The 17,761-nt window shown below is 51.6% G+C and overlaps 1 protein-coding gene across 1 annotated transcript; it reads left to right on the top strand.

The window, feature by feature from the left end:
* Positions 1–1,045: 1,045 nt before the first annotated feature.
* Positions 1,046–13,845, top strand: PDCD1 (programmed cell death 1). Its single transcript, XM_006902929.1, has 5 exons — positions 1,046–1,121; positions 8,531–8,890; positions 9,243–9,401; positions 13,457–13,515; positions 13,612–13,845. The coding sequence occupies exons 1-5, from the start codon at positions 1,046–1,048 to the stop codon at positions 13,843–13,845; spliced, it is 888 nt and encodes a 295-aa protein (XP_006902991.1).
* The last annotated feature ends 3,916 nt before the right edge of the window (positions 13,846–17,761 follow it).

Consider the following 17,761-nt stretch of genomic DNA (forward strand, 5'->3'; position numbering starts at 1 on the left):
ATCAAAGTGTGTGTGTGTGTGTGTGTGTGTGTGTGTGTGTGTGTGTTCGCACGTACAAGTGCATCAGACCTTAGGGTCACAGATGCCTGGCCTCTGAGACACACCCATATCGGGTGCCCCCACCTGCCCACTGGACTCTGGGGGAGGGGCCAGGAGGTGTGTCATGCAGCTATGCACAGCAGAGGCTAGAGGGAGTGGGCAGCCAGTTCACATCATGTGACCACAAGGTCATCCAGAGGAGTCTCCAGCAGGCCCTAACTCCACTGCTAGCCTCTGCCCCATCCCTCTACCCCTGTGCCCTTCCATCTCCCCTCACTGCAGCCTCCTAGGAACCTAAATCCATAGAGGGAACCCACCTCACCAGGCTGCAGAGGGTGGAGGTCCTGGCCTGCACCCCAACCTCTTAGCCTCAGGTATCAGGGACAGCTTAGGTGGACAATGGGAAGAAGTAACAACAAATAGATGGTCAAAAGCTGTGCTTGATCCCTGAGGTGGAGAATGGGGGAAGGAAGAGAAGATGAGACAGCTTGTATGTCTCTCCTTGTCTGTCTGTCCCTGTCCTTGATTCTCTCTAGTCAGATGAAAGAGAGAGGAAGAGAGAGCAAGAGTGAGATGTGATTGATAGATGGATTACATAGAGAGAGAGATATAGATATATCTATATAAATACAGAGAGAGATGATAAAGAAATGGGGGGAGATATAAGACTCTGCATACAAGACTCGGCTGCTGTCTGCCTGCTCCAATTTGGGGGGTGACCCTGCAGGATGGGCCAGTGCTGGTTCCTCTTAGGGGCACAGCCCCATCTCTCTCCCTCTGGGCAGCTTTAATGACTGCTCCACCAGGCTCTTTCTTGGTCTCTACCACACCTCTATCCGCTCCCTACCACGTGGAAGCAGAGGAAGAGGAGGCGGGCCACAGGCAGGTTCCCTCCCCACACCCAGCCCAGGACAGTTTCCTTTCCGCTATTAAGGTCCTGGTGCCCCTAACACTCAGAAAAGCCCCAGAGAAGGTGGCTCCGGAGGCAGTGAGGGGCCTCTTGGGCATGCGGGCCCCGTGGGCACCCTGGCCGCTCATCTGGACAGTGCTGCAACTGGGCTGGCAGCTGGGACAGCTTCAAGGTATGTGGTCAGGGCCAGGGCTGAGGTCCCCTCCTCTCAGTCCTACCTCAGCCTGTGGGGAAGAGGGGAGACTCCCCACTGCCAAGGGTCAGACCTGTGGCCTCACCACACCATGGGCGGACAAGTCCAAGTGTTGTCTGTGGTCTCTGCCCTCACTCACCCACCCACCTCACCTGTTACATCATTTCACAGGGAGGTGACCTCTGTCCTCATCCATCTGTGCTGGGTTGGTGGGTCAGGCTGTTCACACTGGACTCATGCACTTCTCTCTATGTGTAACCAGCAGCTAACCCTTGTCACCATTTTACTTTGGTGTACCTCCTGGCATGTGGTATGTCTCCACTGTATGCAAAGTGTGAGGTGGCCAGTTGACCAGAGCCTAAGTCGCTGTCCTGGACATGATTCAGAGCATCAGGTCACTAGGGAGGCTGCCATTGTGACTGTAGCCATGAGGAGGTGGCCTAGGTCTCAAGTCCTAGGAGAAGACAACTCACTCTTCAACCTCTGAGCAGGAGGCACTGTGGAGCTATCAACCCTGGAGCTAGCCAGGCAAAAGTGACTGTCCCAGACTTGAGGACCATGTGACCTTGCTGGGTAAGACCATGAGTCTCAAGATGAGGGACAGGTGGCAGACTTCACATGCCATTTGTGGCCACCATGCCTGTACCTTTCTAATCCAAAGGTCTCCTGATGCCAGTGGCTGCCTCCTCAGGCACATAGCTCACCTGAGAAGGCTGTGGAGGGCTCAGCAAAGGAGCTCATCTGGCCATAGGCTACCCAATGACCAAAGGGTGCTCAAAGGACACAGGCTGCCCAGAGGTCACAGCCTGCCCAAAGGTGACAGGCTGCCCAGAGGTCACAGGATGCCCAGATGTCACAAGTGGCCAGAGGTCACAGGTCGCCCAAAGGTCACTTACTGCACAGAGGTGACAGGCCTAGAGGAACCAGGATTCAGGTGAGAGGTTCCTTAAGTCACCGACCCCACTCCCCCGGGGCTCCTCGACATATGGGGGCACCAACATGACTTTGCTGCAAATCTTGGTCCCGGTGACCCACCAGATATGCCCCAAGAGAGTCTCACATGCTGCGTGCCTCAGTTTCCCTACCTTCCCCACTAAAGCTGCGTCACCCGCAGTGCTGCATGAAGCCTTATCTCAGCCTAACTACCGCTGGACTCTCCTGGGTGTCCCCACTCTTCCTTCCCCAACACACTTCTAAGTTGATTCTTTTCAAATTGTAATGGTGAGAAAAAGCTCTGGTGGGGTGCATATCATGTCCCACTGCCCAAAGGTCAGTGATTCAGTTCCTCAGCTGATCTGTGAGACAAAGGTGGACAGTCTTCTCCGTTGACGACTTAAAACCCCAGAAGCCTAGCTGAGGGGCATCTTGGGTCAGAACTGGATCAATGGCAGTGGGCGAGTTTTGAAAAGGGCTGGACAGTGACCAGTGCAGAAGGTGGACCTCCGTCCAGAGATGCTCTAGGAGGTTCCTGTCCCCTGAGCTGTGGAGATGTTGGTAGCACGGGCCTCAGTACTTCCAGGGACCACACCTTCCTGTGTGTCTGGATCCTGCTGGGACAACTCACTCCGGAGCTGGCCTGTGGTCACTGGAGCAGCCATGTGCTGATGGCCCCAGAGCCCACCCAACTTCTGGAGACTGGGTGTTCTGTTCCCTGAAAACAGTTAACATGTTCCATGGACAACTGAAAGGCTGGTGCTTTATGTCCAATCTGAGGTTGCCAGGATGATGGGTGGAGAATCCCATCTGGAGCAAGCCACTGACCTGCAGGCACGCTGCCGTCTCCAGGTCCACAGCATTGGCTCCACAGACTCTGCCTAAAGTTGTCTCCTGTTATCTGTGAGAATGGACCTGACCTGGGTGACATTGCAAATTGAAGGTCTTGTGTTCTCTACTTTTTTAGTGTCCCACATCTTTCCCTTACATGTGTTTTCAAGTTGAAAGAGTGAGAACAGTCTGACACTTTAGTTAGTTTATCCTCTCTATTGTTAGTACAGCTAGGGGCCTGGGCTTGGTTTTCAGGATTTCACAATGACTCTTCTCTTTTGGCAGTCCTCCCTAGCAAGTGCGTGAGGCTTTTCCCTGCCGTGAAGAGCTCAGCTGCCAGATGAAAGTCTTGAGTCTTGTCCACCAGAGGTGAAAGTCTGGGGAGAAAGCCAGGCTCCTTATCTCCAACAAGGTGGCCAGCAAGAGCTTTGTTCAGGACAGTGGGCCAGACACACACCCTCACACGTTCAGGCCTGCTTCTTCCACCTGGCTGGTCCTGAGCCAGGCACTGCCCAGTGGAGATGTCCCACCTGAGTCGCTGAAGAGGAGATCTGATGTGGAGCAGCCACTGAGCTTGTCTTCACTTTCCCAGTGAGATTCTGGCCCATCACAGACGAGCGGGGCCCATGATGGACATACAGTCAGGGGTCTGTGATGGGGAATGGTCAAAGCTCTGTGATGGGGAATGGTCAGGGGTCTGTGATGGGGGACAGTCAAGATGGAGATACAGCCAGAGGTCTGTGATGCGGGATGGTCAGGGTTCTGTGATGCAGGAGGATCAGAGGTCTGTGATAGGGGGAGTCAGGATGGAGATACAGCAAGAGGTCTGTGATGCAGGATGGTTAGGGGTCTGTGGTGTGGGATGGCCGGGGGTCTGTGATGTGCAATAGTCATGGGTATGTGATGGAGGATGGTCAGAGGTCTATGATGGGAGGCAGTCAGAGGTGTGTGATAGGGGATGATCAGGCATCTTTGATGTGAGATAGTCAGGGGTCTGTGTTGGGGTCCTGTATGTGATATGAGGGATGATAAGGAGTCTATAGTGGGAGACAATCAAGAGTCTGTGATGGGGAATGATAAGGGGTCTGTGACAAGGGAACGTCAGGATGGAGATACCGTCATGGGGAATGGTCAGTGACCTGTGATGGGTGGCAGTCAAGATGGGATACAGTCAGGGGCCTGTGATGGGGGATGGTCATGGGTCAGTGATGGAGGACAGTCAGGAGTCTGTGATGAGAGATGGGCAAGGGTCTGTGATGGGGGCCAGTAAGGGGTGTGTGATGTGGGATGAATGGTCAGCGGTCTGTGATAGGAGTGCGATGGGGGATGGTCTGTCAGGGATTTGTGATGGGGAATGATCAGGGATTTGTGATGCAAGACAGTCAGTAGTGTGTGATGGGGGACAGACAGTCAGGGGTCTGTGATGAAGGACAATCATGAGCCTGTGATGGGAGATGGTCAGGGGCTGGACGCTGATGCTCAACTGAGGATATATCTGTTGAAAATGCCTTTCTTTGATGACTATGGGACTGAGGGAATGTGCCTGCTGCTCTGACACTCACTTTACTTGGTCCCTGCTCTCTCTCTCTCTCTATTGACTCCATAGCACGGGTGGTGGACAATAGAATATGTGCTGCTGCCCAGAGCCCTGTGTGGGCCTGCTGGGTGATTGATTGCCTTGCTCGGGGTGCTGCCCTGGCCATCCCAGGTGGGTCTCCCTGTATCAATGTAGGAAAAGATCCTCACCCCTCAGGAGAGTGAGCTCAGAGCCACCAGAGCTGCCAGGACAAGCAGTCCCTGACCTCCACTCCAGCAGGGCTCTTATCCAAGTGGTGCAGAGCTGTCCGAAAGGACGGCATGGATGCAGTGTCAGTCCTTAGGGCCTGAGGCCCTGGGTCGGGGCACAGTGGGTGTCCACACACCTCAAAGTCTCCCTGGAGCTGAAGTGGATGACAAGGAAAAGTTGTTTTTGAACTCCTCATCCTGTCCTAGCCCCACCCTCAGCGGGCCAGTCAAGGGAGACATTGGGGCTCAGCCGATCTGTCCCTGGGTCACACAGTCCTGTGAGTCTCAGAATCAAGCTCCTGGACAGCACATTCTGCCAAGAAATGAGGGGTAGGGCCCACCTGTCCCTCATTGGTAACATTAGCAGGGGGTGCGGGACCCTGTCCCTCACAGGTCACACTAGCAGGCAGACAGTGTTTAGACATCTGAGTTACAGACACAGGCTCATCCATAAGAGGGCTTGTTGCCAGGCTGAGGCTACACCTATGTCCACATTGTTAAAGGTCAGCAGTCCATGGCTGTCTGCTCCCCCACTGCAAGCCAGCCTGTCTAGACTCAAGGTGACTGTTATCACATGTGACTGTTCTTGCCACAGAGGGGTGGCCTTAACAAACAGAAAGCTATTTCCTCACAGAGTAGGCATCTAGCTGACTGGATTCAAGGTGTAGGCTCTTCCTTCTGGAGGAAGGTCCTTGTGCCCTTCCGCATCTGCGGAGCTAGCATTCCTTACAGACCTCTGATGTCTTGACATCTCTCTTCCCCTGGGTCTAGGAGGTTCCCAGCACAGGGATGCTGGATCCAACTGACACACTCACTCTGGACTCTGCTTTCCTGGTAGTGAAATCCTCTTGGCTCACCTGTGTAATTTCTTCTTTATCTCAAAATAGATATACTCACAATACAATGTAATCTTGCAGGTTACACCTCCCTCCCTCCCTCACAGACCTATCTCTGAGCATGTTGGTGGGGTGTGGCTATCCTTGCAGCTCCGTCACCTGGCACTAGCCGAGAGTCACTGTTTTCAGGTCACCAGTGGGTCTGACCATCACTGCTGTGGGTCAAGCACTGACCATCCACGGTCCATGGAGTTGGTCGAGACAGGGACACAGTGACTCTCCTGGCTTCCTTATCTGCAGGGCATGACTCACCAGCCATGTGTGCCCTGAGGGACAGTGCCACTTTGTCCCCAAGGAGGACCTTGGCTGAGCAGGACAGCAGAGAACCCTAGCCCACAACCTCATCACAGCCAACTTAAGAAACCTCACTGCTGTCCAGTCGATTCCAACTCATAGTGACCCTCCATTCGGTTCCTGAGGCAGTAAATCTTAACAGGAGGAGATTGTCCAGCTGTCTCCCTCAGGAATTCTGGTGGCTGTGAACTGCCTGCCTTTGTGTTGGTAGCACAGCTTCTTGCCCCTCAGGCCATAAGAGCTTTCTTCATGGACAACAGGTGCTTTGAAATTGGTGCTGTCTTCCCTAAACTAAAGACGGCTGTTGGGACACCTCTCTGGGCCTGTATGATAGGGGGGAAGTCCCTGGAGAGGCCACCTCCACAGGTGCGCTCCTAACCACAGTCTTTCAGCCTTAAGCTTCTCACTACATAACGAGTGAGGTTAAAATGACCCACCAGAGTCGGTCTGTACCTGTAGTAGAGGAACTGTACACATGACAACTCAGACCACACATCTCTGAGAATACAGTGTCCATTGCATAAACATTTCCACCTGGGTACCCCTAAACTTGTATGTGCCACTGTTGGGGTGGAGCAGAGAAGGTGACAAGGGCAGAGGGAGGTGGTGAAATGAAGAGTGAAGGTGAGCTCTCCAGAATCCATGTCACTGAGTTCATCTGGGGACCATGAGACTCAGGTGAGGGAGGGACCAGGGACACGCCCCTGGGCTCTGAGCTGTTCTCTCAAGGTCCTCGTGTACTTCATCTCTGGTCACCAAGTGACCTGAACTGAGTGTAGGAAACCACAGGCAGTTGCACAGGCCTCATAGGCTAGCAGATCGTGTCCGTGTGAGGGCATACATATGTGTGCACATGCACCTGCATGTGAGTGCGGCTGCACGTAGGTATCATGCATATGAGTGCACTCACATGTTTGTGGGGGGCATGAGTTATGAGTATGTATGTGCATGTGAGCATGTTTGTCATTCCAGTGTGTGTCTGCGTGTGCATGGGATCAGTGTGTGTGCATGCGAGTGTGGCTCTGTGGGTAGTGTGAGTGGGTACAAGTAAGAATGGTATGTGTGCATGTTTGTGGACTTACTTGTGTCTGTGCATGGTTATGTGAATGTTTGCACACTTCTTTGACCTGCGTGTCTGTGCAGGGATGCTGCAAGTGTATGCACATGTGTGTGAACCTGCATATCTGTGTATGGCTGTATGAATGTGTACACTTCTATGCACGTGTGTGTGTCTGTGAATGGTTGATGTGAGCATGTGTACATCTGTGTAAAACTGTGTGTGTCTGTGTTTGGATGGGTGAATATGTGTACACTTCTATGCACATATGTATACCTGTGAATGGATGATGTCAATGTATGCACATGTGAGTGAACCTGTGTGTGTCTGCACATGGATTATGTGAGTGTGTACACATGTGTGTTACCCAGAATATGTCTGTGGATGGATGAGGTGCGTGTGTAAACATGTGTGTGAACCTGCGTGCATCTGTGTATGGATGTGTAATTATGTGCACACTTTTATGCACCTGTGTGTGTCTGTGAATGGATGTGTGATAATGTGCATACATACATGCATGTGCCTGTGTGGATGTGGTATGTGCAAACGTGTGCATATGTATGTGTGTGTGTATGGATGTGTGACCGTGTGTAAATGTGTGTGCACTTGCTTGGTGTGTTTGCATGAAAAGTATCAGTATGTGCATAGGTGTGAGTGTGATATGCCTGGTTATATCAGTGTATGCTCATGTGTGTGTACCAGCACGAGGGTGTCTGTGCATAGATGTACGAGTATGCACACATATGTGTACCGGCATGGCTTTGTGAGTGTGTGCACATGCATGTCTGTATGAGTGTGCCTTTGCATGGGTGTGAAAGCATGCCCACAAGTGTGCACGTGTGTGTGTCCAGTGTGTGTATGTGTGTGCTGAAGATCAGTGACAAGGGCGCTTGCAGGAAGAGGCCTGAAGTCCTGAGATGACCAGGAATTGTGACTGTGATATGGGCAGCAGGGCCAGGCCTTTGTCATTGGATGCTTTCGAAAGTCCTCTTGGGGGCCAACCAGACACAGGGTGAAGTGGACAGAGACAGGGCATTTTGGCTCTTTTCCTGTTCCATATAAGGAGGGTAGGCCACTAGTCTCCAGAAGTTTCTGCCTCTGAACATGAGACTGGTATGGACCGCAGCTGGAAGACAGTGGGCCGCACATGGTGGTATCAACAGGCCTGAGCTAGACACCATTCTGGCCTGTCAGAGACAGGCACAAAGGCCATCGGAGCCTTCTGAGGGGCCCTGCTTACCTGAGGCCACAAGGCAGGAAGCCCACACCCCTAACCTCAGAGAGTCCCCTCTACCAAGATATATCTGGTGGCCAATGGGGCAGTCACACAGGACAAGATGCCTTGGCCCTAGAGTCACCTTAATACTCCTTTTGGGATAAAAATGGGGGCCCAGGTCAGCTCAGAAGAGTAAACAGAAGTACCCAGCATGTGACTCCATAAGGTCACACAGCAGAGTCCCACTGTGAGTGTTACCTGAGTCCCCTGGTGGGTGGAGCCCCAACCCTGGAGGACACAAGAAGATGCTTGGCAGAAGTGCTGCGAAGGAAGGGGCTGTGGCCACCTGCCCCTCACTGCTAGCTTCTTTCCCTAGGCTGCTCTGAGAGGCCTGGCACCTCCCTCACCTTCCAGCCGCCCCAGCTCATTGTGCCTGAGGGCGGCGAGGCTGAATTCTTCTGCAGCTTCCCCAACGCCACCAAGCCCAGTGTGCTCAACTGGTACCGTGGGAGCCCCAGCAACCGGTCAGTCAAAATGGCTGCCTTCCCCAAGGACCTTGGCCCACCGACACAGGACCCTCGCTTCAATATCACACCACTGGCTGACCAGATGGCCTTTCGCCTGCACATCAGCCCCGTGCAGCGTAATGACAGCGATACCTACTACTGCGGGGCTATCAACCTACCACCTGAGACTCAGATCACAGAAAGTCCCTGTGCAGAGCTCATCGTGACAGGTGAGGTCTCCTGCAGGGCAGGACCAGAGGGAACATGGACACGTGGACAGTGGAGACTGGAACATGGGCAGCAGGGACATGGACAGTGGAAATATGGACAGAGGGGACAAAGGCAGTGGGGACATGGACAGGGGGACAGGGCCATAGAAAAGCAGATGGAGACATAGAGGGACAGCATGAGTAGTGGGGATGAGGGCACAGAGGAGTGCTGAGGCAGGCAGCTAGGGGGTCTCTGCAGCCTGACAAGGGATGGAGGGAGGGGCCAATTGTTCACAGGGAACAATAGACCCTGTCCTCACTGGGCTCCAGCCACACCTGAACATGAAACCCTTCCATTTGTGCTTCTCTGCAGACAGCATCTGGAAGCCATCCATCACCCCCAGCTCTGAGCCCATGACCCAGGGGCACTTCCAAACCCTGGTCATCAGTGTAACAAGCATCCTAGCAGGTATCCTGGTTCTGCTCCTGCTGGCCTGGGGCCTGGCCACCATCCTCCCCAGAACCACTCAAGGTAGCACCTGTCCACAATCACGTGAACCATGCTCATCCATCCTCTCCCACCCAACACCTCCCTCCATCTTCCCACTTCACCCTGCCTCCCCTCACTCTAGGCCTCCTTCCAGCCCCCTGCCCACCCTTCCTGCTCTCCTACACAACATCTCCCTCCATACCCCTGCCCTCCCCTCTCTCTGCCTCACACACCTCCCTCCACCCCCTTCCCTCCTCCCACCTCTCCCTCCTAACACCTCCTTCCTGCCCCCTGCTCCACCCTCTCTTTTCCCACCCAACACCTCCTTCCATCCCCCTCCCCACCACCATCCCTCTTCCTCAGCTCCACTCATCCTATCATCTCCTTCCACTTTCCCCAAAACACTTCCACTTTCCAGCCTTATACCTCCACACCATTCTTCCATTCTGCCCACCTCCTATGCTTCTCTTAATCCTCCCATGCTGCCCTCCTCCTACTCCTCTACCCTTCCCTTCTCCCACCCTGCCACCTGAAGGTGGAGCTAGAAGCTCTGGTCAGGCTGCTGCCTGATGGGTCCTTACGGGACTCTGTAAAAGTGCTGTGCAAGAAGCAGAGTGAGAGCTGTGGTACCTTGCGCTGTGTGGCCACAATTCTGAGGAATGTGGTTTGTGATGTTCTGTTCCAACACCCTGACCACGTGTGAGGGGGCACCATGGACGTCGCAAACCCTGACCACCCAAAAGGGCTGACGATGTGGATTCCCTTAACCCCCATACACCCCCTAATAATAAACGAGGGGCTCTGTGGGTACCCACACACACCCTGGCCGTACACACCCAGCCTTGCTGGAGGACAGGGAGGTGCAGAAAAGTCAGAAGTACAAAGCCAGGCTGTCTAATGCAGCCACATCCCAAAAGGGCCCCTGAAAGTGGATGGGGTGGAGGCTGTTCAGTCACTACACAGCCAGGAGGGCAAGGTAACCAAACTACCAGAAAATGGGGGCCCCAGGACAGTGGGTGGAGCCCAGCACAGGGAGTGGAGCCCAGAACAGGGGTAGTGCCTCAAGACAGAAAGTGGAGCCACATGACAGAGGTGGAGCCCAGGACAATGAATGGATCCACAGGACAGGAGGTGGAACCTCAGGGCAGTGGGTGGAGCCCAGGACAGTGGGTAGAGCCCAGAACTGGGGTTGGAGCCCAGAATAGGAGGTGGAGCCTAAGACAGTGAGTGGAGCTAAGGATAGGGAGCGGAGCCCAGTATAGTGGATGGAGCCCAGAATAGAGGCCATTCTGCATCTCTACCCAGTTGCAGACACGCAGCATTTCTACCAGACATTCTTGTTCTCTGCAGGGGTCAGCAGAGCTCGGAATGATGGCCAGACTCTGGTGAGTCCCTCCCTTGCCAGGTTTCTGGTTTTATAAGGAGGCGGGTGGAAAAGCTGGAGGAGCAGGAGTGGGGGATAGAGAGAAGCTGGAGTGGAGAGGCTGGAGGAGGAGGGGGGCAAGGGGTAGAGGAGTGGAGGTGAGGGGTGGAGGCGTGGGAATGGAGGGGATGGAGGTGCGGAGGGTGTGGAGGGCAGAGGGCAAGGGAGGAGGCAAGGTATGGATGTGGGCATTATGGCCCAAGAGGCTCAGCCTGGCTCCCAGGCTCCAAATAGCAACAGGCTCCCATCCTTACAAGTGTGTCATGAGGACCTCAAGGCATAGGAACCTAGAACCATGCACACGTTTCTGTCATGTGCATGTGTGCATAGGTGTGTGCATGTATGTGTACATATGTGTATGCATGCACCTGTGAACATCTGCTGGGCATGTTGTTAGGTGCCATCATGTCTAGTATGACCCACAGTGACTCTCTGAACAACGTATCTGAATCCCATCCTATCCTGTACCATCCTTACAATCTCTGACACACTTGAACTTATTGCTGCGGTCACCCCATGTCAGTCCACCTGGCTGAGGGTTTTCCTCTATTTTGCGTACCCTCCACATTTCCAAGCATGATGTCCCTCTCCAAGGAATAACCTCTTCTAGCAACAGGCACATAGAATATGAGATGAAACTCTATAGTCTTTGCCTCCAACCAGCACTTTGACTACAATTTCTCCAAGATATATTTGTTTGTTCTTTTGTAAGTCTATGGGATAGTCAGCACTCTTCTCCAACATCACAGTTCAACAGCATCAATTCTGTCATCCTTATTCATTGTCCAGCTCTCATATGCATAGCAAGTCATTGAAAAGACCATAGCCTGAATCAGGCACACCTTAGTCCTCAAGCTGACATTATCATACCTTATTATTTGGAAAGGACCCAACTGCAGACTTTCCCCGTGCAATATGTGCCCTGATCTCCTGACTACTGGTTTATAGGTATCGATGGTGGATCAAAATAAGATGAAGCTGTTGACTGGTTAAAACTATTCTCCATCCACCATGATCCTGTCTATTGGTCCAGTGATGAGAATTTTTGTTTTCTTAATGACGAGATGGATTGATTCAGTGACTGGAGTAATGGGGGTAGGTGTGTCAGAGACAATAAGATTGGCACAGGATAGAACAGTGTTTAGGGCTGTTGTATATAGGGTCGCTATGTGCACAGGTGACAAGGCTGAGATACAATCTATACTGAAGATTGTATTCTATGATGCTACGTAGCAAGTACTTCAAGTCTTCTTCACTTTTAACAAGAAAGGTTGTGCCATCTGCATAATGCAGGTTATCGATGAGTCTTCCTCCGATCCTCATGCCACATTCTTCTTCATAGAGTCCAGCTTCTCAAACAATTTCATCAGAATACAGATTGAATAAACATAGATAGGGGATACACTGACATAGACCTTCCTTCATTTTAAACCATGTAGTGCTTCCTTGCTTTGTTTGCACAACAGCCTCTTAGTCCTGGTATAGGTTTCACATGACACAACTAAGTACTCTGGGATTCCCATTCTTCTCATTGTTAACCATACTGTGTTATGATTCACATAGTTAAGTGCTTTTCATAGTCAATAAAGCATAAATAAACATTCTTCTGGCATTCTTTTATTTCAGCCAGGATCCATCTGACTGACATCAGCTATGATATCCCTAGTTCCACAGCCTCATCTAAATCCTGCTTGAACTTCTGGCAGTTCTCTATCTATGTATTGTTCTAACAGTTTTTTTCATGATCTCCAGCAGTATTTCGCTTCCATGTGGTATTAATGATATTGTTTGATAATTTCTTGTTGGATCACCTTTCTTGGGAATGGGAACAAATATGGATCTCTTCCAGTTAATCGGCCAGGCAGCTGTCCTCCAAATCCCCTGGCTTAGACTAATGAGGGTGTCCTGGGCTGCATATGTTATCTGAAACATTTCAATTGGTATCCCATTGATCCCTGGGACCTTACTTCTTGCCAATGTCTTCAGTTCATTGAAGTGCATTGAAGTGCATTGCTCTTCCTTCGTTAACATTGACTCTTGCTCATATTACACTTCCCGAAATTTTTCATTGTCAATTCTTTTTAGTACAGTGACTCTGTGTATTCCCTACATTGTCTTTTGATGCTTCTTGGGTAGTTTAAGATTCTGCCCATAACACCTTTCAACATTACAACTCAAGGCTTGAATATGTTTTCAGTTCTTTCAGCTTGAGAAATGTTGACCAAGTTCTTCCCTTTTCATTCTCCAGTTCCAGCTCTTTAGAAAATCTGGAAAAATCTGAAAAATATTGTGATATTTTGCTTTGTCTTCTCAAGGTGCCCTTTGAAATCTATTAGCTCTTTTGCTTCAGCATGTTCTCCCTTCATTTTGAAGTCTCAAACTTCATTGCAATTTTCAGTCTCCTCTGTCATTCCTTTTGGTTTTTTCTTTTCCTCCATCTTTGTAATGACCTTTTGCTCTCTTCATGGGTGATATACTTGATGTCACCCCACAACTCATCTGGGTTTTGATTGTTGGTGTTTAATGCTTCAAACTTATTCTTAACTTATTTATAAACTGTGGGATAGACTTAAGGTACTGTTTTGGTTCCCACATGTGTTGTGGACATGTATGATGTATGTGCACATGTGTACGGAGCCGCCTCACTCTCCAGTCTCCGTGCTCTGTGATCCAGTGCCCAGGGACAGTCCCTCTAGAAATAACAACCCCACATTGGGGCTTCTCCAGAGTCAGGTGAGTGTCTGAACTATCATCTGGCTACATCCCAGTGCTGCCTTAGCTGTACAGACACTAGAGAAGCAACTGACCTCTCCCTCTCTCTCCTGCAAGAAGGAGGACCCTTCGACCATGCCTGTGTTCACAGTGGACTACGGTGAACTGGACTTTCAGCAGCGGGAGAAGACCCCAGAGCCTCCCACTCCCTGCTTTCCCCCGCAGACCGAGTATGCCACCATCATCTTCCCTGATTGTGCACCCCCCGGTGGCCGCAGGGGCTCAGCCGATGGCCCATGGGGACCCCGATCCCCAAGGCCAGAGGATGCACACTGCTCCTGGCCCCTCTGACTGCTGGTCTCAGCCCTCTATGGCCTTGGGGCCCTGGCACAAGATTGGGAGGGTGCTTCCCTCAGGAGAACATGTGAGGTTTCATGAGAGGTGAGCCCTGCCCCCATGTCAGCTGCCTAACCTTCACCCTAAACAGTGGCTGATATGGCAACAGACTCTAATGCCCACAAGAAGTTGGGCAGCAGATGGTACTGCTGTCTGCAAGGTGAGGAACCAGGACTAGGAGTACAGCTGGGCACAGGCCCCATGAGGGCAGATCCAGCCTTTGTAACCACCCAGGGCCCAGAAGTACACAGACCCATGAGGGCAGACCCAGCCTCTACAACCTTTCAGAATCCACAAGGACACAGGCCCTGAGGGCATAGCCAGCATCTGTGACCACTCAGGGACCCAGAAGAGCACAGGCCCATGGGGGCAGAGCTGGCCTCTATAATTGAGGCTGCAGCACTGGGTCATTGAACCTCTAACATTTGACCTACTTGCCAGCTCCATGCCCCTCTGGTCAGGATTGTGTCTGGCAGCTGTGTGGACTGAATAGGTGCCAGGATGGAGGACACTGGCCGAGGACACCCTGGGGACTGCAGCCCCCCCTGCTTGTCATGCGGCCCAAGGGGAATGAAGGCAGAGTCACCGGCGGCCTCCTTTCCAGTTTGCACACAACCAATTGGTCTGGGCAGCTGGTGTCTTTTGGCCAGAGTGCCAGAATAAGAGTCCTGTCCTGGGCACGATCTTCCCCATGCTGGGCACGGCCCTCTTCCTGGGGTCTAATCTGTTACAGGCTGTTATTAAACAGTGGTGTGAACTCTCAAGTGGGCTGGTCCTGTATCTCGTGGTGGCTATGGGGAGCGTGAGAGGAAAGAGGCCTCTCAAGGCCCTGAGTCAGGCCTAGAAGCTGGCCTACAGTCCCCAGAAACACGCAGTCCCTCTGGGAGCTCTTAGTCCTCCTGTAAGTCCCACCTCACCCCACACCACCCAGACTTAAAGCCCCTCAGAATTCTGGGCTCCAAGTCCGGGGTCCAGAGCTCCTGCCCAGATCAGCCCCCTGATCAGCCCCCTGGGGTCCTCCCAGGGCAGAGTGGAGCATGGGTGAGTGCACAGGATGTAGACATTTTAGGGAGCAGTGCCTACCCCCGCCCTCTGGAGAGAATGATAAAAGGAACAGGCCTTGGTGCAAAGATGGGGTGTGATCCCTGACAACAATGGAGAGTGCCTTCTCCCCAGCCTTACTCTCACACAGCTGGTGTGTGACATAGTAACACAGGTGACGTGGTGGCACAGCTGGTGTGGGGACAAAGGTGATGTGGGGGCACAGCTGATGTGGAACACAGGTGGTGTTTGGGCACAGGTAACGTGGGAACACAGGTGACATGGGGCATAGCTGTGTGAATCGCAAGTGATGTGAGGGCACATCTCGTGGGGGGACACAGGTGATAGAGGCAGAGCTGGTGTGGGGACACACATGGTATGAGAACACAGGTAATACGGGGACACAGGTGGTGCAAGGGCATAGCTGGTGGGAACAGATGATGTTGGGACACAGCTGGCATGCAGAGCCTGACCAAAACCCTCAGACGCCCACTCCTCATCTCATGTGGCACCCATGTGAAAGGGAGAAGGTAGAAAGGTAAGATGCCACCATCTGCAAGGGCCCTGGGAGTGGGAGTTGGGATGGATGCAGAGCCAAGGGACAGCCTAGTTGAGTCAATGCAGAAAGCAGCGCTCCGTGCATCCTGTCGTGACCAGCCAGAGCAGAGGGACCCACAGTGGCCTCAGGAGAGCACCGCCAAGGACAGAATCTGAACGAGACACGTGTAAAGCCCTCCCAGGAGAAGTGACCGCAAACCTCTGTGGAAACAGTCCCAGTCAGGCTGAGCAACATCCTCACTCACTCACAAGTTTACCAGGATCCCAGTGGGGATCCAAAACTAGACCTGCTGGCTGTGAACTTCTCGTCCTAACCGTCAGGTAAAGATTGAAACAGAAGTGAGACAAGCCAGCTTTGCCCTGGTCAAACTTTCTGTCAGCAGCTTGGTGGTGGCAGCTCTGGGAACGAATGGGCCAGTGCCTGATGCCCATGGTGTCCACAGTGCAGGGTGATGGTCTTCAATCCATGGCATTAGATCACCAATGGCTGTTTAGGAAAGTATTAGCCAAATCCACATCCTGTGCCTAGCACCAGGGTAAATCCCAAACACAGCAGAGATGCCAGTGTCAAGTCAGCAAAGAAGCTACGGGGGCCCATTCACCCCAGAAACCCACAGCCACGGGCTGGACCTCAACTCAGATGATGCTCCTCAGGCCCCAGGCTGTGACTTCCCCAGAAGGCGACTGTCCATCTTTCTCCTTCACAGGAGCTGGTGGGTCTAACCTGCTGACCTTCAGATTAGCAGCTGAGCAGGAAGCCGAGGGAAAGCCCCCTACCCATGACTCACAGCCAACTGCAGATAAAGAGAAAGCAGACATGTATCACGACTCAGGGCAGGGAAGCTCTTAGCATGACTGAGGAATAGTGAGCAAAATGGGAGAAATATTTGCAAGACGTCACACAAACAGTTGATGCCTCATTCACATGAAAATCTCTCAAACGGCAAGAACCAACAGTCTAACAGTAATGTGAGCAGGAGCTATAAATAAGCATCTAACCAAAAACTGTAAATGCGTCTTTATAAACACACACAAAAAGCCATGCACATGCATAGATAAGTGTGCAAAATGGAATTAAAGGACAATAACTCATAATAAGAAAGTCCAAATTAAAGTGATGCCATTTCTCACCTCTCCAAGGCTCTAGAGAAGGAGGCCCATCTGTACTCCTGGTGAACATGCTGTGAGCCACGCTCTCAGGACTCTAGGTAGACAACTGGCCTTTTCCTCGCTGACCTTCAAGCTTTCAAGCCTTCAAGCTTCAAGCTGAGATGAGATGATAACTTACTGGCAGGGAGACTAAGTGACTAGTGAGGGGATGAGCGTCTGAATGCTCCTCGTTAAGGTAGCTTTTCTGGAGAGTCGAAGAAGGTAATGTTTGTTAGCTCCAAAAGGAGAGACACACTACAGGGTTTTTTGCAAAATGAAACAAACATGTCCAGGTAACCATATGTCCTGTTGATGGCACATTCACCCTAAAAAAATAATTTCTCAGCTCAATTTAGAACATGGTGTTTGGACTTCCCATCATTGGCTGGGACACAGTGTCAGAACTCAAGGAATTCCACACACAAGTATTAAGTGCCAGGGGCAAAATTTGTCAAATCATGTATTCTGTTTTTGTGAGGAACCAAGATTTTTAGCATAAGCATAAAACTAAAAAGTTTTAAAAAAGAAAATACAACTCTGATGGAAATGAAAGAAGTGTGAGCTCATTCATTTTCCTTTTATTTTTCTTTCTTGTAGTGATCTGAGTAAAAGCTTACAAAGCTAGGTAGCTTTCCATTCACCATAAGCTAGGTAGCTTTCCATTCACCATTCACACACTAACCACCCCACACACGATGTAATGGACACACCAACTGCGCACTTCCTGGTCCCTCCCTGTAAGTCTCACTTCCCTTCTTCTCCCTGCCTTTAAAAAGTCTTTATTAGATCTCTATCCAGAGAACAAGGAGCTCTGGTGGCCTAGTGGTAAGAAACTGCAGTTTGAATCCACCAGCTGCTTCACGGGAGAAAGATGGGCAATCCCTCGCGTGTGATTGACTGCTTCTGGAAGGTCAGCTATGGGTTGACACTCAACAACACAGCAATCCAGAAAATAGGGCTTGATGCAGTAATTATCTCTAGTCCTAAACACCATTTCCTTTGGGAAGAAAAGGAGGCAACTTGGAGGGACAGCTCGTTCCAAGCCACGGTGGGAGTTCAGCAGCAAACTGCTGTCCCCACAGACAAGGGAACTCTCTGAGGCTCTTTAGAGTCAGGTCAAGCA

Source organism: Elephantulus edwardii, unplaced genomic scaffold, assembly GCF_000299155.1.
Source record: "Elephantulus edwardii isolate Elephantulus edwardi_28Jun2011 unplaced genomic scaffold, EleEdw1.0 scaffold00472, whole genome shotgun sequence".
Classification (NCBI taxonomy): Eukaryota; Metazoa; Chordata; class Mammalia; order Macroscelidea; family Macroscelididae; genus Elephantulus; species Elephantulus edwardii.